The sequence below is a fragment of the Orycteropus afer genome, unplaced genomic scaffold, assembly GCF_000298275.1.
Source record: "Orycteropus afer afer isolate SDZICR_OR568_19922 unplaced genomic scaffold, OryAfe1.0 scaffold00124, whole genome shotgun sequence".
Lineage (NCBI taxonomy): Eukaryota > Metazoa > Chordata > Mammalia > Tubulidentata > Orycteropodidae > Orycteropus > Orycteropus afer.
In genome coordinates, this window is record NW_006921711.1 from 4,294,618 (window position 1) to 4,318,910 (window position 24,293).

Below are 24,293 nucleotides of genomic sequence, written 5' to 3' on the forward strand. Positions count from 1 at the left end.
AAAAAAAAAAAAAAGAACTGTTTTTTTTTAAAGGTAAAAAACCTAACAACTCAGAATTGATTCCACAGAGAGGGTGGGGAAATAAAATATAAATTCCCACCTTTCAGGTTTTACCATGAAAAACGTCAGCTGGGAAGATGATCTTCCCTTTACAGTCACTGCTCATTATCCGTAATAATGAGGAATAAAGATGGCCTAGATACAGATAAATCCATTAAGGGTTCCAACAACTCATTTTGGACAATCATTTCATTCTCTTACATCATCAAATGATCTAATAAGAGAGAAAAAAAAGGAAGAAAGGGGCTGTTCCAAATCATTCCCACTTTACTGAGCATGCTCATTACCAAGTGGAGGTGTTAATGAGCATGAAAGTATCTAAAACACGGACCAAAGAAGAAATAAATAGTAAGTAAATCCAACTCACTTAATTAAGTTGGACTCTCAGGATATGACAAGGCCAGGCTAAACCACCATTCCCCATGTCCCACAGAACTCAACACAGCCAACACTGCATCATCCTGTTTTACCCCAGAGTGTTTTCTTGGGAGTAACACCAAGCCACTTTTCAGCAAAGAAGTCTTTAGGGGTCAGTCAGGGATATGTTGTCATTCGACCACACTGGCTGCCTCTCTCTCTCTCCAGAAATAATGACAGGCATGTGTTTTTAAAATCAGCTTTCTCCATTTCCTAAGACAAGGACTGGAGTGCTGCCTTTTAGCATTTTAGCTATTAGTAAACCAAAAGTATTTTAGTTTCTATTAAAATAACAATATGATGGCTTCTATCATTTCATCTATTTAACATTCTTTCTTTGAACAACCTTTTTTTTTAATCAGCAATGTTTGTTCAGCAACTCGTATCTTAAATCAGAATGAATATACTTACTAAATTTATACTAAAAACACTTGCAGTTCCCAACTAAAAAGAAATTCAGTCCCATTTTCATTGTGTTGAAAGTCCATTTTATCAAGGCTTAAAATTAAGTAGTCCATTTGGCTGGAATATGGACATGGATACATATTTTCTAATAAAATTTCCTAGTACATATTCACTATAGAAAGTTTGAAAAACAGAAAAAACACTGTTCACACCAACCAAAGTCATCTTTCAGGTGTTTCCTTAAATATAAGTGCTTATCTGTTATCATTAAAACAAAAATTTGTTTTATTCTGTATCGGTAATTTTGTTGCAAGTTAAAATACTTTAATAAGGGCAACTACACCTGCCAATAAAACCTCTTAGAAAGGCTGATTATTTGGTTGCTGAATATATCATAATTCATTTAACAGTTCTACTGTGGTTGCTTCCAGTATTTTGCTATCACAGCAAATTTGGGTATAAATCTTAACAATACTGACAACTCCAAGGGATGCATTTTTTTTTAAGTGCATCTTGACAGGTATTGTTTTCTAGAAATTTCAATATACACTTCTATCAGCAATGTATGTGACTGATCATTTCACTGAATCCTCCTGACTTGCACAAATTTTTATCATTTTTCTACAACTTTACTCAGTAGTGAGGTTGAAATAATTTCCCCTTGCTTAATTTGGATTTCTTTGATAAAGAAAGAAATGCAAATCTCATCTGTGGTAAAAGGTATATCCAAATCCATTGTCATCAAGTTGATTCCAACTCATAATGATTCTATAGGACAGGGTACAAATGCCCCATAGGGTTTCCAAGGCTGAAATCTTTATGGAAGCAGATGGTCACATCTTGCTCCCAAAGAGCAGCAGGTGGGTTTGAAGTGCAGACCTTTCAGTCAGCAGCCAAGGCACTACCAGTGCTCCTAAAAGGTATATAAACCCAAACTCACTGCTACCGAGTCCATTCCCACTCATAGTGACCCTGCAGGACCAGGAAGAACTGCCCCATAGGGTTTCCAAGCCTGTAAATCTTTATGGAAGGGCTCTGCCTAATCTTTCTCCCTCGGAGCATGTGGTAGATTCACACTGCCAACCTTTTAGTTAGCAGCCCAATGCTTTAACCACAGAGCCACCAGAGCTCCAAAAAAGGTATACAGAAAAATGTAAAACCTAAAACTATAAAGTTCCTCAAGGAAAAAATGGGGGCAAATTTAGGGACCCTAATTTACGGCATAAATAGACTATCAAGCATAACCCAAAGTATACAAAGAACGTAAACTAGATGAGTGGGACCTTCTAAAACTTAAATTTTTATGTGTTTCCAAAGACTTCTCCAAAAGAGTAAAAAGAAAACCTAGAGATTGGGAAAAAAATAGTTGGCAATAACATATCTGACAAGGGACTTATCTTTAAAAATTATAATAAACTCCATGCCTCAAAAATAAGACAAACAATCCAATTAAAAAAATGGGCAGGAGACATGAATAGACACTTCACCAAAGAGGATATTCACGTGGCCAACAAACACATGAAAAATTTTCATGATCATTAGCCATTAGAGAGATGCAAATCAAAACAATGAGATACATCTTGCCCCAGCACTAAAAGCAAAGTTCCGCAAGACAGAAAATAACAAAGGCTGGCAAGGATGTGGAAAGATCGAGACTCTCACACATTGCTGGTGGGATTGTAAAATGATACAATCACTGAAGAAAGCAGTATGGCGGTTTCTTAAAAAGTTGGAATTGGAAATACTATTTGACTCAGCAATCCCATTACTAGGTATTTATCCTAAAAAAGTGAGAGCCAGGACAAGAACAGATACATGCACACCCATGTTCATCACAGCACTATTTACAACAGCAAAGAGATGGAAACAACTTAGGTACCCATCAACAGAAGAATGGATAACCAAACTATGGTACATACACACAATGAAATACTATGCAACACTAAAGAATAACGTAGAACCTATGAAATACCATATAACATGGATGAACTTGGAGGATATTATTCTGAGTGAAATCAGTCAAATACAGAAGGTAAATTATTGTATTAGTTCATTACTGTAGAAAGTCAAGGAAAAGGTTTATATAGGGAAGGAAACCAGGGATGGGAGGGGAGGGGAGAGAACAATGCTAGGTAAGTAGAGACAAGTATTGATTCAGGTGAAGGGAAGAACAATGTACCAAACGTGTGATCAGCACAGTGGCAATGAGGAAGAGGAAGACATACATGGGAGGTACAGACAATGAAAATGAACCCATTTGCATATACATTGTCAGCGATGGCAAGCAGTGATCTATGGATGGACAGATGGATGGACAGGCTGAATGATCAGGTATGTCTAGGTGGGTGGGAGGGGAGGTATACAATAGAGCTGACATGGGACAAGGTTGTGGTGATTTCTTGGCTCCAGTCAACTAGCTTCTCAGAGGGAACAAGCAGTTGGACCTGTGGGCGCAGGACCATGGTCGCAGGGGACACCAAGCTCAATTGGCTTAACAAACTACACAAAAACACTGTTCCATATCCTACCTTGGTGAGTACTGACTGGGGTCTTAAAAGCTTGTAAGCAGCCATCTAATTTGCAAAGATGGGTCTCTTGTGAACCAGAGCAAAGAAAAATGAAGAAAACCAAAGATGTATGGAAAGAATTAGTCTAAGGGACTCGTAGACCATATGATCCTCAGCCTACATGCCCATGAGACCAGAAGAACTAGATGGTGCCTGGCTACCACTGTCAACCACTCAGAGGGGATCAGTGCAGGAGATCCTGGATAGAGTGGGAGAACAAATGGAACAAAACTCAAAATCATAAAAAGAGACCAGGTTTGCTGGTCTGATACAGCCTGGAGAGATGCCTGAGACTATGGCCCCTAGCTACCCCTCAGGTCGGAAATTGAACTCATCCTGTGACTTCCAGCCAAATAATAGGCATGTATATGGGCGGAACATTTACATCAGGTAGATAAACTACTAAGAATGATCAATCATGAGAGAACAGAAGGGCTCTGTTTGCACAGGGAGATAGCTCAGGGGTGGGGAGAGTAATGGGAGGGAAAGATGCAGGGAGGAGGTAACTATGGGGAGGAAGTAGGAAGAGAGCTGTTGCATTGTGGGGAATTGCAGTTAATGTCATGAGACAAAATGTATATGAAGTGTTGTATGAAAAATGAATTTTCTCTGTAAACTTTCACCCAAGTCACAATAAATATTTTTTTTAAAAAAGAAAGTAAGTTAACAGAACAAAAATATATCATCTTCATTTGAGATTCCTATCAAGTACGCAAGGATGGTTTCAATGAGAATAAACCACCATGTAAATGAAACAAAGCAAAAGAACCACAAGATCATTTCAATTAACACAGAAGACATTTAACAAAACCTACCACCCATTCCTGATTAAAAAACAAAACAAAACAAACAAAAAAACCACTAAAGAATAAAAGAATAGGAAGGAAATGCTTCACCGTAATTAAGGTCATATATATAAAACCAATAACCAATATTATTCTCAATGGAGAGATACTGAAAGCATTCCTCTTAAGGATGGATATCAGAGAAGTACGCCCTTTATCGCTACTCCTATTCAAACCCAAGAGCCACTCCCCGGAAGGAAGGCAGGGCAATCTACTTCCATAGAGATATCGCCTTGGAAACCCAAGGAGGGGTCGCTATGAGCCGAATCGACGGCACATAACAACAACACTCAATATTGTATTGGAAGTACTTCCCAGAACAGTAAGGCAAGAAAGGGAAATAAAAGGCACCCAAATTGGCAAAGAAGAATAAAACTATCTCTATTTGCAGATGATATGTTCATACACACAAATAAAATAATCAAAGACTCAGCAAGAAAATTACTGGAATTTGAACATACAAAAATCAGTTGGATCCCTTACATTAATGAACAGAGCTCTGAAATAAAAATCAGGAAAACAATACCATTTACAACAACCACCCAAAAAGCCAAGTACTTAAGCAGAGACACAAAAGACCTATACAAAGAAAGCTACAAAACACCATTATAAGAACCAGATGCAAAAATCTTAGCCAAAAGAATCTTACACTACATCTAAAAAAAATACATCATGACCAAGTGGGATTCATATAAGGTATGCAGGGATAGTTCAACATAGAAAACCAATCAACATAATCCATCACATAATACAACACAGGGAAAGAACCATAGACCACACCAATCTATGCAGAAAGATATTTGATAAAATCCAATGCCCATTCCTGATAAAAACTCTCAGCAAAATAAGAATAGAAGGGGAATTCCTCAACATAATAAAGGATATACACAAAACAAACAGCCAACATTATTCTCAATGGAGAGAGACAGAAAACCTTCACCTTGTGAACTGGAACCAGACAAGGATGCCTTCTATTGCCACTTCCATTCAACTTTGTACTGGAAGTACTAGCCAGGGCAATAAGAAAAGAAAGGGAAATAAAAGGCACTCAAGTTGGTACAGAAGAAATGAAACTATCTGTTTGAAGATGTTATAGAAAAACCAAGAAACTCAGCATGATAACTGCTGGAACTAACTGAAAGATTCAGTAAAGTGGCAGGATACAAGATCAACATACAAAGATCAGCTGGATTTATCTACATCAACAAAGAGATCTCTGAAAAGGAAATAAGAAAAATAATACCACTTACAATACCTACCAAAAAATTAAATACTTAGGAATACACCTTACCAGGGATTCAAAGGACTAATACAAAGAAAACTAAAAACCAGTATTGTAAGAAAATATTAGAAATCAACATAAATGGAAGACTATATCATTCTCATTGGCTATTCCAAGAGATCTGGAAGACAGCTACCTGGCCAAATGACTGGAAGAGATCATATTTGTACCCATTCCAAAGAAAGGTGCTCCCACAGAATGTGGAAATTATCAAACAATATCACTGATACCATATGCAAGTAAAATCTTACTAAAGATAATTTAAAAATGGTTGCAGCAGTACATTGACAGAGAACTTCTAGAACTGCAAGCTGGATTCAGAAGGGGATGAGAAGCAAGGGATATCACAGATGATGTCAGATGGATCTTGGCTGAAAGCAAAGAATACCAGAAAGATGTTTACCTATGTTTTATTGACTGTGTAAAGGCATTCAATTGTGTGGATCATAACAAATTGTGGGTAACATTGAGAAGAACGGGAATTCCAGAACACTTGATTGTACTCATGAGGAACCTGTACATAGACCAAGAAGCTGTTGTTCAATTAGAACAAGGGGATACTGCATGGTTTAAAAGCAGGAAGGGAGTGCATCAGGGTTATATCCATTCACCATACTTACTCATTCTATATGCTGAGCAAATAATTAGAGAAGCTGGGCTATATGAAGAACATGGCATTAGGATTGGAGGAAGGCTCATTAACAACCTGAGATACGCAGATGACACAACTTTGCTTGGTCAAAGTGAGGATGACTTGGAGCATTTACTGATGAAGATTAAAGACTATAGTCTATAATATGGATTACAATACAAAGAATATATATTCAATATAAAGAAAACAAAAATCCTCACAGCTGGACCAATAAGCAGCATCATAATAAATGGAGAAAAGATTGAAGGTGTCAAAGATTTCATATTACTTGGTTCTAAAATCAACAGCAGGAGCTCTGGTAGTATAGTGCCTAAGGCACCTGACTGCTAAGCAGAAGGCTGGAGGTTCAAACCCACCAGTCACTTGTAGGAAGGAAAATTGGGCAATCCACTTTTGTAGAGATACCGTCTTGGAAACCCAAGGAGGGTCATTATGTGTTGGGATTGACTCAACGGCAGTGGCAGATCAGTCAGAGGCGACACGATGACACATAACAACAACAACAACATATCATTCTCATGGGTAGGAAGACTGAACATTGTGAAAATGTCAATACTACCCAAAGTGATCTATAGATTCAATGCAATCTTGATCCAGATTCCATCAGCATTCTTTAAGAACATGGAAAAACCAATCACTGATTTCATATGGAAAGAAAAGAAACCTCACATAAGGAAAGCACTACTGAAAAAGAAGAACAAAGTGGGAGGTCTCACACTCCCTGATCTCAAAACCTACCAGATATGGCAGTCAAAACAGCATGATATTGGTAAAATGACAGACACACAGACCAGTGGAACAGAACTGAGAATCCAGAAACAAATCCATTGATACATGGAAAGCTCATCTTTGATTAAGTGCCAAAACCTATTAAATGGAGAACAGATAGTCTCTTTAACAAATGGTGCGGGCAAACTATATCCATTTCCAGGAAAACAAAACTGGGCCCACACCTCACACCTTGTACAAAAATGATCTCAAGTTGGATCAAAGATCTGAATTTAAAACCTAAAACTGTAACGACAAACAAAGAAAAAATAGGGGCAAATTTATGGGCCCTAATATATCGCATAAATACATTATCAAACATAATTAAAAATGCACAGACACTGGAAGACAAAATAGATGATTGGGCACTGCTGGGAGGTGCTGGATGAAGGGTATATATTATAACTTGTACTTCCTGTGCACCCATGATGTAAGTCTATTTTGAATTATTTCAAAATAAAAGGCTTATTTATATATTTTTTTAACTTTCTAGGAGCTCAGTGGCATACTGCCTAAGGCATTTGACTGCTGACCAGAAGGCTGGCAGTTCAAACCCACCAGCCACTCCTCGGAAGGAAGGTTGGGCAATCTATTTCTGTAGTGATACCTCCTTGGAATCCTAAGAAGGGGTTGCTATGAGTTTGATCCGACTCAACAGCAGTGACTCATTTTTTGTTTTACTTTTTGTAATAATCTAGGCTTTTAAAAGAAAGTAAACTATATAGAGAGAAACAGATGGCAAGTCACCTTCCACACAGCTAAAGAATTTTGACAATGAATCAAAGTTCAGACTTCAAGAATGGAGAAGACATAGTCTGAAAGAACTAAAAGTGAGCAGAGATCATTTAAACACTGAGTTATGTATGTAATTCCTTTAATTTAGTTTTAAAATATTTTACAAATGTAAAAGTATAATCCTTTAAAGACAAGATGCATGTTGTAAAAATTAATTAACATAAAAAACGATGAAAAAAACTAGATGAGTGGGACCCCTAAAAATAAGACACTTATGTTGTTGTTGTTATTTGCCATCGAGTTGGCCCCGACTCATAGCGACCCCTCCTTGGGTTTCCGAGGCAGTATCACTACGGAAGTAGGATTGCCCAACCTTCCTTCCGAGGAGTGGCTGGCAGGTTTGAACCGCCAGCCTTCTGGTTAGCAGTCAAGTGCCTTAGGCACTATGCTACCAGATCTCCTAGCAAGACACTTATACACAAGAAAAAATTTCACTAAAAGAGTAAAAAGTGACCCCACAGATGGGGAAAAAACTTGGTAGCACCATATCGGAGAAGGGGCTAATTTCTGTATAATCTCTGTATAATTATAGAAAATAACACCTCAACAACAAAAAGACAAATTATCTAACTTTAACATGGGCAGAAGATGTAATAGACATTTTACCAAAGAAGACATTCAGGCAGCCAACAAACATATGAAGGAGTGCTTGTGATCATTAGTTATTAGAGAGATGCAAGTCACAACAACGAGATAGCATCTCACCCAGCATTAATAGCAAATTTCAAAAAAACAAAAAAACAAATGCTGGCAAGGTCAGAGAGAGACTGGAACCCTCATACACTGTTGGTGGGACTGTAAAATGGTACAACCTCTGGGGAAAACAGTATGATGTTTCCTTGAAAAGCTAGAAATAGAAAAATCGTATGATCCAGCAATCCCACTATCAGGGATATATCCTAGAGAAGTAAGAGCTGGGATACAAACAGATATGTACACTCGAGTTCAGTGCAGCACTATTCACAATAGTAAAAAGATAGAAACAACCTAAATACCTATCAACAGGTGAATGGATAACCAAACTATGGTGTATACATACAATGGAACACTATGCAATGTTAAAGAACAATGAATATGTGAAACAGAACATGGATGACCCTAGCGGACATTATGCTGAGTGAGTCAATCATAAAAGGACAAACATTGTATGAGACCGTTATTGTACAAAGTCAAAACGTTTTCATACAAAAAGACATATTCGTTGATGGTTACCAGGGCTGGGAGGGAACGGGAGGGGAACTAGAAGGTAGACATAATACAAACTAAGGAAGAGGTGAGCACAAAATGATAAAGGAAACAGACGCTGGGAGGAGTAGAAAAGCTAAAGGAAAGAGAGACAAATACTAATTCATACACAACCCTGCAATAACAGCAATTACAAATATCAACCTACAAGTGGAAACATAGAAAAACACGCAAGTTGAACAGGTGTGAGGAGAATGGGACTATATTCATGATTATATATAGGTTTGACAGAGAACATTTCTACCTATGTATTTATATATGCTGCATATGTATTATCCATGAATACGGTAGAATGTGAGGTGGTTGTTAGGTGTGGTCAAGTTGGCTCTGACTCATAGTGACCCTATATACAACAGAATGAAACACTGCCCAGTCCTGTGCCAGCCTCACAATCCTTACTATACCCGAGCCCATCACTGCAGCCACTGTGTCAATCCACCTCATTGAGAGTCTCTCCCTTTTTCGATGACCTTCCACTTTACCAACCATGATAACCTTCTCCAGGGGATGGTCTCTTCTGACAACATGACTGTTCTGGTTACCTAATGCTGCTCTGACAAAAATATACCACCTATGGGATACCTGAACAAACAGGAGTTTATTCTCTCACAGTTTGGAGGCTTAAGTCCAAGTTCAAAGTGCCAGGCTCTAGGGGCTGGGTGAAAGACCCTCAGCCTTGGGCTTCAGCTCTGCCTCCTGCTCCCAGCCCACTGAAGCTAGAGACTTTTCTTCACTCAGACAGCTGCTGGAGCTGAGACTGACAAGCCCAAGGTTGACAATAAAAAGGCACAGTCTTTTTGTTACCAAACCACACAGCAGGCCATTAATTCAAGTCCACTGAAAGTTCCAAGACTGGCAGAGCACGGCAGGCTGCTGCATAATAACACAGCTACATGCAGGCTTCAAGCATGCCATAAGCTAGAGACCATTCCCAAAGCTGCTTCTTATATACAGGAAGCGGACCACATCCCTAAAGTAGCTACTCAGCTGCTCCAATACATTCCACCATGGAGTTAATTACCAATCTTACCATGGGGAATACATCCAGCTGCCCAGCCACTCAACCAGGCCTGGCCAAGTTGACACACAAACTTAATTACCACAATGACCAAAGTAGGTGAGACGAAGTCTGGCCATTCCCTCTTCCAAGGAGCATTTTGGCTACACTTCTTCCAGGACAGCTTTGTTCATTCTTCTGAAAGTCCATGGTATTTTCAATATTCTTCACCAACACCACAAATCATCAACTCTTCTTCAGTCTTCTTATTCACTGTCTAGCATCCACACGCATATGAAACAGCCGAAAATACCAGGGTTTGGGTTTGGCGTACTTTAGTCTTCAAAGAGATATATTTGCTCTTCAGCACTTGAAAGAAGTCTTTTATAGCAAATATGCTGAATGGAATACATCATCTGATTTCTTGACTGCTCCTTCCATTGGTCTTGATGGTGGAACCATGTAATATGAAATCTTTGACAACTTCATTCTTTTCTTCATTTATCATGCTGCTGCTTATTGATTCAGGTGTGAGGATTTTCATTTTCTTTATGGTGAGATGTAATCCATACTGCAGACTGTAGTCTATAATCTTCATCAGTAAGTGGTTCAAGTCATCTCCACTTTCAGCAAGGAAGGATGTGTCATCTGCATATCGCAGGTTGTTAATGACTCTTCCTCCAATTCTGATGCCATGCTCTTCTTCACATAGTCCACCTTCTCAGATTATTTGCTCAGCATAGAGACTGAACAAGTCTGGTGAAAGGATACAACCCTGACACACTCCCTTGCTGATTTTAAATCATGCAGTATCCCCTTGTTCTGTTCAAATGACAGCCTCCTGGTCTATATACAGGTTCCTGATGAGCACAATTAAGGGTTCAGGAATTCCCATTCTTTGCCATGTTATCCATAAATTGTTATGATCCACAGAGTTAAATATCTTTGCATAGTCAATAAAACATAAGTAAACATCTTTCTGGTATACTTTGTTTTCAGCCAAAATCCATATGACATCAGCAGTGATATCCCTTACTGTATGTCCTCTTCTGAATCCAGCTTGCATTTCTGGAAGTTCCCTGCCAACATACTGCTGCAACCATCTGGTGATGAAGTGCCTAAGGCATTTGACTGTTACCCAAAAGGCTGGCGGTTCAAACCCATCAGCCACTCCTTGGAAGGAAGACTGGGCAATCTACTTCCATAGAGATATCGCCTTTTAAACCCAAGAAGGGCTCACTATGTTCGGAATCAACTTGACAGCAGTGAGATTTTTTTTCCAGCAAAATTTTACTTGCATGTGATACTAATGATATGGTTCAATAATTTCCACGTTCTGTGGAATCACCTTTCTTTGGAATGGGTACAAATATGGATCTCTTCCAATCACTTGACCAGGTAGCTGTCTTCCAAATCTCTTGGCATAATTGAGTGAGTGCCTCCAGCGGGGCATCCGTTTGTTGAAACATCTCAATGGGTATTCGTCAATTCCTGGAGCCTTATTCGCCAATTCTTTTAGTGCAGCTTCGACTTCTTCCTTCAGTACCATTGGTTCTTGAACGTATGCCACCTCCTGAAATGGATGAAGATCGACCAGTTCTTTCTGGTACAGTGACTCTGTGTATTCCGTCCATTTTCTTTTGATGCTTCCTGCATCATTCAATATTTTGCCAAATTTCTTGGCATAGACAAGTAAGTGCCTCCACTGAGGCATCAGTGTGTTGAAACTGAGATCTCAGCGGGAATTCTGTTAATCCTGGATCCTTGTTTTTTGCCAATTCCTTCAGTGCAGCTTTGACTTCTTCCTTCAATACTATTGTTTCGTGATCATATGTCACCTCCTCAAATATGTGAACATCAACCAACTCTTTTTGTACAGTGACTCTGAGTTCCTTCCATCTTCTTTTGATGCTTTCTGTATCAGTCCATAGAATCTTTCAATATTGTAACGGAAGGCTTGAATTTTTTTTTTCAGTTCTTTCCATTTGAGAAATGGTGAACACGTTCTTGCTATTTGGTTTTCTAACTCCAGGTCATTGCACATTTCATTACAATTATTGACTATGTTTTCTCAAGCTACCGTTTGAAATCTTCTGTTCAGCTCTTTTATCTTGTCATTTCTTCCATTTGCTTTAGCTACTCTCCACTCAAGGCAAGTTTCGGAGTCTCTTCTGACATTAATGACTTTTGCTTTCTTCATATATGATGTTCTTGATGTCATCCCACAATTCCTCTGGTTTTCAGTCGTTGGTGTTCAATGTCTTACCTACTCTTCAAATGGTCTCTAAATTCAGGTGGGATGTAATCAAGGTCATATGTTGACTCTCATGGACTTGTTCTGTCTTCAGCTTCAACTTGAACTTGCACATGAGCAACTGATGGTCTGTTCCACAGTCAGCTCCTGGCCTTATTTTGGCTGAAGATATTGAGCTTCTCCATTGCCTCTCTCCACAGATGTAGTTGATCTTATGCCAATGTATTCCATCTGGTGAAGTCCACATGTATATCCACTGTTTATGTTATTGAGTAAAGGTATCTGCAATGAATAAGTCATTGGTCTTGTAAAATCATATCATATGATTCCTTGCATCATTTTTATCACCAAGGCCACATTTTCCTAGTACTGGTGATTCTTCTTTGTTTCCAACATTTGCATTTCCATCACCAGTAATAATCAATACGTGGTGATTGCATCTTTGGTCAATTTCAGACTAGAAAGTGGTAAAAATCTCTAATTTCCTTATCTTTGGCTTTGGTGGTTGATACATAAATTTGAATAATGGAAGTATTAACTGGTCTTCTTCATAGGCATATGGATATTATCTTATCACCGACAGCACAGTACTTCAGGATAGATCTTGAAACAATTTTTTGTGACAATGAATGGCATACCATTCCTCTTTAATTTGTCATTCCCGGCATAGTAGATTCTATGGTTGTCTGATTCAAAATGGCCAAAAGCAGTCCATTTTAGCTTATTAATGCCTAGGATATCGATCTTTATGCATTCCATTTAATTTTTGACATATTCCTAGATCCATACTTCGTACATTTCTTGTTCCAATTATTAATCAAAGTTTGCAACTGTTTCTTCCCATTGTGAGACAGACCACACTGGCAAGTTCCCAAAAGCTTTACTCAGTCCACATCATCAAGGTCAACTATACTTTGAGGAGTCAGCTCTTGCACAGTCATATTGTGAGTGCCTTTGGACCTGAGGGACTTATCTTTCAGCACTATATTGGACAATGTTTCAGGGCTATTCATAAAGTCTTCCAGTAATATATCAGTGTTTTACTGCTATTCATAAGGTTTTCAGTGGCCAATTCTTTGAGAAGTGGATGGCCCCTTCCTTCTTCCAAGTCTGCCTTAGTTTGGAAGTTCCACTGAAACCTGTTCACTATGGGTGACCCTCATGGAATTTGAAATACCAGTGGGATAGCATCCAGTCTCACAGCAACATGCAAGTCACCACAGTACTATAAATTAACAAATGAATATAGTAGAGCATGCAGGGTGCAAAGTTATGAAACCCTCTGTGATAGTTGGAGTTATGTGTCAACTTGGCTGGACCACAATTCTGAATGGTTTAAGCAGTTATGATATGGGTTATTCCCATGATGAGACTAGATGTATATGTTTTGAGCAGTCAATCCGTTGAAAGGGAGCTTCCCTAGGGGTGTGGCCTGCTTCCAATATATTTACGGACATCCTGGGAAAAAGAGACACTCTTCTGTGGATCGGGATCCTGTTGTGCTACCTACAACTGTCTGTGAGCAAGCAATCCACCATTCAGCCTGGAGATCTTGGACTCATCATTCACTAGAGTCGGGAAAAGCCTCCAGCTTGACATTTGATCCAAGAACTTGGGACTTGCCAGCTTCTTTAAGTATGTGAGCCATTTTCATAAGATACTTTTCCCTCTCTCTCTCTATATATAAGCTTTACTGGTTTTGCTTCTCTAGAGAACCCAGCCAAACACACACTCTTAGCCATAACCCAAAACCCTGAGGAAGAGTAAGTCACTGGGCCTGGGAACTTAGGACCCTAGTCTTGGGGGACATCAAGGTCAACTGGCACAACACAGTCCACAAAGAAAATGTTCTACATCCTAATTTGGTAAGTGACAACTAGGGTCTTAAAAGCATGTGAGAGTTCATCAACTGTGCAACTAATGGTCTCTTTCTGTCCACAGCAAAGAGTGAAGAAAATAAAAGATACATGGAAACAATTATTCCAAAGGACCTTAGCCTCCATAACACTGAGATCAGAACAAGATGATACCCAGCTACCACTAGAGTCTGCCCTGAAAGGAATCACACTAGAAAGTCTTGGGTAGAGTGGGACAGAAACGTGGAACAAAACTTAAAATCATTAAAAAAAAATCAGGATTACTGGTCACATAAACACTGGTGGAACCCACAAGACTATGGGCCTTTGGATTTGGAACTGAACTCACTCCCATAGCTTAATTTTCAGTCAAATAATACAAAGGTGTACAAGGTGAGCAATAACTCTAGGAAGGTACACACTCCTTAAAACAATCAACCATTAGAGATCAAAAGGGCAGCATTTGCCCAAGGATAAAGTTCAGAAGGGAGGAAGGGTAAAGAGAGAAAGAGGAATGGAAATAAGAAACACAGGGAGGAAGTGGCAGGTATGATATCACATTGAGGGGACTGTAATCAATGACATGAAACAAAAAGTGTGTGAATTGTTGAATGGAAAACTGATTTGCTGTCACCCAAATCACAGATGAAAGTTAAAAAACAAAAACAAAAACCAACAGTAGTTATTTTTCTTTAGCATTATCTACTTTATTTAGCCCATTTATATATTTTTTATCTCAACATTCATGTCTTTAATTTCTAAGGTATTCAGTTGGTTTAATTTCACTCTAAACTCACTGACATCGAGTCGGATGTGGCTCACAGCATCCCCTCCTTGGGTTTCTGAGGCGGTATCACTACAAAAGTATATTGCCCAATCTTCCTTCTGAGGAATAGCTGGTGGGTTTGAACCGCCAGCCTTCTGCTTAGCAGTCAAATCCCTTAGGCACTACACCACCAGAGCTCCTGAATTTCACTCTACTCCAGATGCAGTATCTGCTCTTATCGTTCAGTGAATATTAGTTTTATTTATTTCAAAGTTTCTGTTGCCTATCAACTCTGTTTCATTAGGTGTTATTTTTTTGTTTATTAAGTTTGGTGCCTCACTTTTACATCTTAAGTTTTCTTTAAATGTTTGGTGATTCTTAGTAGTAATATCATCTTGATATTTGAGAGTCCCTATATTTATTTCTGGGAGCTCTGGTAGCATAGTGGCTAAGACACTTGCCTGCTCACCAGAAGGCTGGCGGTTCAAACCCACCAGCCACTCCTCGGAAGGAAGGTTGGGCAATCCTACTTCCGTAGTGATACTGCCTCGGAAACCCAAGGAGGGGTCGCTATGAGTCAGGGCTGACTCGACGGCACATGACAACAACAACAACAACATATTTATTTCTGTTTATGCTGCTTTTGTTAACCATAATCTGCCTCCAGCAGGGGGCAACGTAGTAGTGGGAACGTAGGATATGATGCCAGGTATTGTGTAATACATAAGTCAGGAGTTTGTCTTTCCAGGATGAGGCTCCTTAAAGTTTTTGACAGTCAGAGTCTACATGAAGTATCTACCAATTTCTTGGCCTCTGTGTTACAGTTAAGTGCTTTAGCATGGATTTAAAGAATACTGAAGGAGGGGGTGTAATATAGGCCTAGGTATTCTAAATGTATGTCCTTATCTACAGACCCCTTTCCCACTACTTCAATCATTTGACTCTGGTTTAGAGCTACCTGAACTGCATGTACTTCAAGAACATTGTTGGTCTGTATGTGTTCTGAGCTGTGGCTCCACCAGGTTTTATTTCTCCTTGGATGTGCCTCTCCTTGCTTTGTATCTTTCACATATTGCCTGATGTTTCCATCTACTAATGGGACCCTTTCTTGTTTCCTCAGTTTATTCACAAAAATGTGTGTTTATATAGGTACATATGCACAATACACCTCTTCCATCATCTCATAGAACTTGGGAGTTATGGACATGTGGGTGGTGGTGGTATGGTTAAAGAATATTCACAAGCTCAGCCCACCATCTTGATGACTTTCACCATTTGCTAAACTGCCTGTACTCTAATGTTAATATGGCCACTTCTCTATACCTCAGAATTGAATGGCCAAGTCCTCTTTGACTTCGTTTCTTAGCTTTCTTATAGGTATCTCAAACTTAACATTCAAAACTGAATTACTGATCTTATCACTACCTAATCTGCTCTACCCAGGCATCATATATGTAACAGAAATCTTGGAATAAGTTCTAACATCTCCCTATCCTTCACTTCCACCACTTGTGTGTCAGTTTGTCACAGTGTGGTGGCTTGTGTGTTGCTGTGACGCTGGAACCTATGCCACTGGTATTGCAAATACCAGCAGGGTCACCCATGGGGGACAGGTCTCACAGGAGCTTCCAGACTAAGACAGACTTGGAAGAAGGAAGGGACCATCCACTTCTCAAAAATTGGCCAGTGAAAATCTTATGAATAGTAGTGAAACACTGTTTGATATATTACTGGAAAACTTTATGAATAGCCCAGAAACATTGTCCAATATAGTTCTGGAAGATGAGCCCCTCAGGCCAGAAGGCACTCAAAATACGACTAGGGAAGAGCTGCCTCCTCAGAGTAGAGCGAAACTTAATGACGTGGATGGAATAAAGCTTTCCAGACCTCCATTTGCTGATGTGGCATGACTCAAAAATGGGAAGAAACAGCTACAAACATCCATTAATAATCAGAACACAAAATGTATAAAGTATGAATCCAGTAAAATTGGAAGTTGTCAAAAATGAAATGGTCGATATCCTAGGCATTACTGAGCTAAAATGGACTGTTTTGGCCATTTTGAATCAGATAACCATATGATCTACTATGCAGGAAATGACAAATTGAAGAGGAATGTCATAGCATTCATTGTTACAAAGACTATTTCAAGATCTATCCTGAAGTACAATGCTATCAGTGATAGGATAATATCCATACGCCTACAAGGAAGACTGGTTAATAAGACTATTATTCAAATTTACGCAGCAAACACCAAAGCAAAAGATAAGGAAACTGAAGTTTTTATCACCTTCTGTAGTTTGAAATTGACCAAAGAGGCAATCAAGATGTGTTGATTATCACTGGTGATGGAATGCAGAAGTTGGAAACAAAGAATTATTCACTGGTAGTTGGAAAATATGGCATTGGTGATTGAAATAATGCTGGCGGATCACGACAGATTTTTGCAAGACCAATAACTTATTCATTGCAAATACTTTTTTCAACAATACAAATGACGGCTATACATGTGGACTTCACCAGATGGAGTACACAGGAATCAGGTCAACTACATTTTGGAAAGAGGCAATGGAGAAGTTCAGTATCTTCAGCCAAAACATGGCCAGGAGCTGACTGTGGAACAGACCATCACTTCTTCATATGCAAGTTCAAGTTGAAGCTGAAGACAATTAAAACAAGTCCATGAGAGCCAACATATGACCTTGATTATATCCCTCCTGAATTTAGAGACCATCTAAAGAACAGATTTTATGCATTGAACACCAATGACTGAAAACCAGAGGAATTGTGGGATGACATCAACAACATGATCCATGAAGAAAGCAAAAGGTCATTAAAAGACAGGAAAGGAAAAAAAGACCAAACTGGATGTCAGAAGAGACTCCGAAACTTGCCCTTGAATGGAGAGTAGCTAAAGCAAATGGAAGAAATGACAAGATAAAAGAGCTGAACATAAGATTTCAAACAGTAGCTTGAGAAAACAAAGTCAATTATTGTAATGAAATGTGCATAGACCTGAAGTTAGAAAACCAAAAAGCAAGAACATATTCGCCATTTCTCAAGCTGAAGGAACTGAAAAAAATTCAAGCCTCGAGTTGTAATACTGAAAGATTCTATGGGCAAAATACTGAATGATACAGGAAGCATCAAAAGAAGATGGAAGGAATTCACCAATTCCTGGTACAATTTGGTCATTGTACTAAAAATAATTGGTTGATGTTCACATATTTGAGGTGATATATGATCAAAAACCAATGGTACTGAAGGAAGAAGTCAAAGCTGCACTGAAGGAATTGGTGAAAAAGAAGGCTCCTAGAATTGACAGAATACCCACTGAGATGTTTCAACAAACTGATGCCTCAGTGGAGGCACTTACTTGTCTATGCCAACAAATTTGGATGATAGCTACCTGGCCAACTGACTGGAAAAGATCCATATTTGTACCCATTCCAAAGAAAGGTGATCCCATAGAATGTGGAAACTATCAAATATATCATTAATATCACATCCAAGCTTAAGATAATTAAAAAATGGATACAGCAGTATATTGACAGAGAACTTCCAGAAATGCAATCTGGATTCAGAAGAGGACATGGACCAAGGGAAATCATTGCTGATGTCAGACAGATCTTGGCTGAAAGCAAAGAATACCAGAAAGATGTTTATCTGTGTGTTACTAACTATGCAAAAGCACTCAATTGTGTGGGTCATAAGAAATTATGGATAACATTGACAAGAATGGGAATTCCAGGACACTTGATTCTGCTCATCAGGAACCTGTACATAAACAAGGAGGGTGCTGTTCAAACAGAACAAGGGATACTGCATGGTTTAAAATCAAGAATGTAGTGTGTCAGGGTTCACCATATTTATTTAATCTGTATGCAGAACAAATAATCCGAGATGCTGAAGTATATGAAGAAGAATGTAGCATCAGGATTGGAGGAAGACTCATTAACAACTTGCAATACACAGATGACACAACTTTGCTTGCTGAAAGTGAGGATGACTTGAAGCACTTACTGATGGAGATTAAAGACTTCAGTCTGCAGTATGTATTACATCTCAATAGAAAAAGATGAAAATCCTCACAACTGGACCAATAAGCAGAATTACAATGTATAGAGAAATGAAGCTGTAAAAGACTTTGTATTACTTGGTTCTACAATTAACACCAATGGAAGCAGCAGTAAAGACATCAGATGATGTATTGAATAGGACAAGTCTGCTGCACAAGATCTCTTTAAAGTGCTGAAGAACAAAGATGTCTTCTTGAAGACTAAGGTGCACCTAATGTAAGCTCTGTTATGTTCAACTGCCTCATATGCATGTGAGAGCTGGACAATGAATAAAGAAGACTGAAGAAGAGCTGATGCCTTTGAGTTGTGGTGCTGGTGAAGAATATTGAAAGTAACATGGACTGCCAAAAGAACAAACAAATCTGTCCTGGAGGAAGTGCAGTCAGAATTGCTCCCTGGAAGCGAGAATGGCCAGATTTCATCTCACCTACTTTGGTCATGTCATCAGAAGGGACCATTCCCTGTAGAAGGATATCATGCTTGGTAAAGTGGAGGGCCAGCAATGAAGGGGAAGACCCTCAATGAGATAGACTGACACAGTAACTGCAATGATGGTCTCAGATATAGCTAGGATTGTGAGGCTAGCACAAGACCGGACAGTGTTTTCTTCTGCTGTACATAAGGTCTCTATGAGTCGGAGCCAACTCGATGGCACCGAACAACAACATCATCTCTCGTTTACCACTAAGTATTCCCTACAAAATACATTTAACTTCTTTACATCTCTACTGCCATCAGTTCTGTCCATGTCAACATCTTCTCTTGTCTTGAGTAGTGTAAAAGCCTCCTAATCAGTCTTATTGCTTCTCCTCTTCCCTTTTAATTCATTCTTCCCAGAGTACTCAGAGTCAACATTTAAAAATACAAATCAGATCACATCTCTTCCTTGTTTTAACCTTACTTCTCACTGTTGTTGGAATAAATCCCAAACTCTTTCACATTAAATGGATCTCTGAATCCAAACCTAAAGAGTAGGAATCTCCTATTTAAAGACTTCTTGAATTTTCTTCTCCTATTTAAAGACTTCTTGAAGTTTCTTAGCCTGAGAGGATTCAACAATTTTGACTTCCTATTTTCTTTGTTCCATCACCTTACTAAGGTATTCAGTAACTTCTTCACAAATTATTATAATTTCCTTTAACTACAATGCCTATATCACAAAATTGTCATCATTATACTCTTCAGACACTGGGCATTTCTATCTAGTTCTATAGCTAGATCTGTTCTTTCAGCAACTGTCTTTTCCAAATGAACAAGTCCATTAATGGTTTGGATGCCTCTTAGTCTAACTTGCTATAAAACAAGAATTCTCACAGCAAAGTCACAATATGGCAGGTTAGTCTGGGCTTTGCCACTAGTGATACTGGGCAAAAATTCTAAGTACTGTAAGACACAGATTCTAGGACACAGCTTCTTTTTCTGTCAAACAAGGGGGAAAGTTTGTATGACTCTGAAGGTCTCTTCCACTTCTGGTGGGCACAGGTCCTATGATCTAATATCATATTTTTTTTCTAATATCACATTTTACAGAGAGGAAATGCAGTAGTTATTACTCAAATCCCAAGACAAGTTATAGAGAAGGCAGTATCTTATTATCAGGCTTAAGGAGGACTAAAATTTCATCAAAGAGGAAAAGAATTCAGACTTCCAGACACAATCCAAGCCCATATGTCATTCTGCTATGGCCATGGATTCACTTTGGCAAGATTTAGTACTGTCTCCAACTCCCCAGTGAACACAAACAACCTCAAGAATTGAAAATACAGGAAATAGAACTCCTACTATTATTATTCAGAAGGAAGACTAGGCAATCTATTTCTGTAGAGACTATTATTACTATACAGTAACATCAATTGAAGGGTTTTGGACTATACTGAGTAATAACCAAAAGCTAACTGTAATAATCAAATATGAATGGGAAAATGGGAGGAAAAAGAAATAAGGCAAAGAGGGTCCCAAAGCCTTCTTCCCAAAAGATCTAACACCCCCTTGCCTCACTCTCTACCTGCCCTTTTTCATTTTCATAGTAATGCTAAAAGAAGAATCACTAAATTAAGTTACTAGTTTGATATGATGTTTTAATAGGCTTTAACTTTAACTACAGTTGATTCTAAATCTTAGTAAATTAACACTAGGAAAAAAAAAATTCCTCTTTTCCTAATAATTTAGAACTACCTTCCCATAAACTGTACAACCTTTGAAAATGGGAATCTACTCTCAATAATAATTACTATGTCAGGTTTGAGTACTGCTCTCTGTATTGATGGATTTCATAAATTAAATGATCCACATTGCTTTACCTGATACATTCCAACTCCGATGTGCTTCGGCTCAATTTTCACTAGCTCAGCTAATGGATCTTGTACACGCCTTGCTATGGAAACTGAAAAAACAGAACCAGAAAACAAGTTTAATGTAAAAAGCAGTACTTGGTAATTACTTATAACACAAGCATTTATTAGTCCTTTCTCTCATCTCTCCTCCAAAAAAAGAAAAAAATTAAGTTTCAAAGGTCTCTTTTTTTCACATAAAAACTGAATATAAATTTTCACAATTACATTACCAGAACTCCTGGGAATTTCCCAGCACAAATAGATTGAAGGCTTATAAATTTGGAAAAACAAATAAAAACATTTAGTTGCTAGACTTATGTATTTACCTGTTCATTCTTTAAATACAACATAGTTAAGTACACCTCCTACTTTAAAAAGAAAGTAGATATTTTGTTTTACTTTAAATATGACATACATTTGTATATCATATGCTTATGAGGGCTGGATCCTGATAATAAAAAATGAATGATGAAAATATTGCTTAATGCAACCACAGACAGATTCACTTGGATAGTGGATACATTTGTATGGCCTTGAATATGGTTACAAGATTATCTTGGGAACCGATCTCCTTGAGTCCCAACTGGTGGGCTCCTAACACACAGTGTCTCATCACATCCCTTTCTTGATCGTTACAATCCATGTTCAAGAAACTAGACAGCTATCTTCAAACATCCCTCTATTTATCTCATGATTTTAGTTGGTCATCATTTATTTTCACCAATATTTTTCCAAATGTTAGCAAAGCTTCATATCTAGTTTACAGGATAGATTTAGCTAGAGAAAATAAGTTTATTTTTAATCTTCAGTGCACTTCTCAAGGCAGCCCTTTGTTTTTCCAAGTCACCCCTTTGTTTTTCCAAGTCACATAGTTACATTAAGTCCTTATATAAGAGCAGCTTCCATTTACTAAGCACATGAAAGCCACTCAGTGTCACCTACTCACAAAGGTTGATGGAATGTAAATTAATAAAGTGAAAACATTAAGACCATCAAAGGAAACCCCATGCCTGTTTTTGTGTTAAACCGTTCAAGGTCAGCAACAGAAGCCACTTCTCGAAAATGACTATCAGATTCTCTAGTCACTGATTTGTATCACCTCTCTCATCACAGACAAGATCTACTGTGAACATCAAGTTCACTGCACAGTCCAAGTCTTTTTCATATACTTTATTATTGCTTCTAACACACGGCGACAATGGCAGCTCACAAAGCAGGCTTAGAGAGCAATAAGCAGTACACAATCTGTTTAGATCTCTCACAGTAGCAATGGGGATTTTCATATGTATCATTGTAGTCAAAACTCAAAAAACATTATTTAGTGTAAACATAATAGGCTATAGGAGAAATGTTTTCCTTTAAATAGCCACACTTATGATTACTGATTGAAATTACAACACCAGCAGAGAAATGCTTGATGCTCTCCAAAGCAACTATTTTCATCCTAGGTTTTAAACATATAATACAGTAAGAATGATTTTCAAATATACACATATATTGCCAAAATACCTTTCTTTAAGAAAAAACAATCCACAATAGTAAACCAAGCTAAGAACATAGGTATCAGAACACTTACTGTGTAGGAAGGCAGTATTAGAAATTCATTAAAAGGTTATCAATAATGATTAAATTCCTCAAACACATTCCTTCAGGAAAACTCAGATTATAAAAATCTAAACTTAGAAATTGGTTAGAGTAGTTATATAATTTGATAAATGCAGGCAGATTTCCAAATTTATGAATTTCTAAAATATAAAAAGAATTTTGAAACTATTCTACCTAGTTACCTTCTAGCTGGTTCAATGCTAGTGTCTCCTTTGTCCATCCTAATGTTACTAAATGCAGCAGAATAGATTGGAAATGATGGTTTCTAGACATACAAATTTTACAATATGACCTAAGAGCCTCTGGAGTTACAGTGCCCCAAAAACATCAGCAATAGATTTTAATGTTTCTAGAATTAGTATTTCCCTGTCAAATGCTGTTCCACTCTGGATAGCGGGAATAATCAAGCATGGAAGGGATGGGAGGAAAGGAGGGGAGAAGAACATTTTTTAACATAGATTTTATTTTCAAAAGTAGCATTCCCAGAATTGAGAGATGATGTTATTTAACGCAGAAAAGACTTGTTTAGTAGCCAGTAATAATGCAACAATGCTGACTTTAGGTTGAGAGTGATCAGGCAGACAATAGATTTCTGAAAGTAAAAAACAGCTGATGTAAAGGGACTTTTAATAGATCGCTGATATAGAAAATGAAAAAAGAGGAAATTTGGGGAACGTTTATATTCTGGGACAAATAGGAGAAAGAGGAAAGAGTGAAAAAGGCAGAGAAAGAATGGTGAGGAGAACATGTAGCTACAGAAGTCAGAAGGATTTCTAAGAGAGTTATGCTCCTAAATGTCCACTCCTAGGTGTGTGTGTGTATATATATATGTATATGTGTATGTGTACATGTGTATGTATATGTATGTGAATATATATAGATATACATTCATACATACATGTATATACATAAACCAAAACTCAACTCACTGCCATCCAGTAGATTCCAACACATAGCGACCCCCTTTGGGTTCCCAAGGTGGTAAATCTTTACGGAAGTAGATTGCCCAGTATTCCTTCTGCAGAGTGGCTGAGGGGTTTGAACCGCCAACTTTCTGGTTAGCAGTCAAATGACTCAGGCACTACACCACCAGAGCTCCTATACACACACACATACACATTTTATACACAAACACACACACACATATATAAGGAGCTTGTGTGTACAGAAGCTCTGGTAGCATAGTGCCTAAAGCATTTGACTGCTAACCAAAGGCTGGTGGTTCAAACCCACTAGCCACTCCTTGGAAGGAAGAATGGGCAATTTACTTCCATAGAGATACTGCCTCAGAAACCCAAGAAGGGGTCACTATGAGTTGGGACCAACTTGAGGCAGTGAGTTTGGTTTTTTGGTGTGTGTGTGTGTGT

The 24,293-nt window shown here is 38.3% G+C and overlaps 1 protein-coding gene across 1 annotated transcript in view; it reads right to left on the reverse strand.

Annotated features, from left to right (window-relative positions):
- Nucleotides 1–24,293, reverse strand: part of SRBD1 (S1 RNA binding domain 1) — a 410,508-nt gene that overhangs the window by 107,024 nt on the left and 279,191 nt on the right. Inside the window, exon 15 of the mRNA XM_042781471.1 lies at nucleotides 21,289–21,371. Coding sequence (XP_042637405.1) covers nucleotides 21,289–21,371 — 83 coding nt within the window. The remainder of the gene's footprint in view (nucleotides 1–21,288; nucleotides 21,372–24,293) is intronic.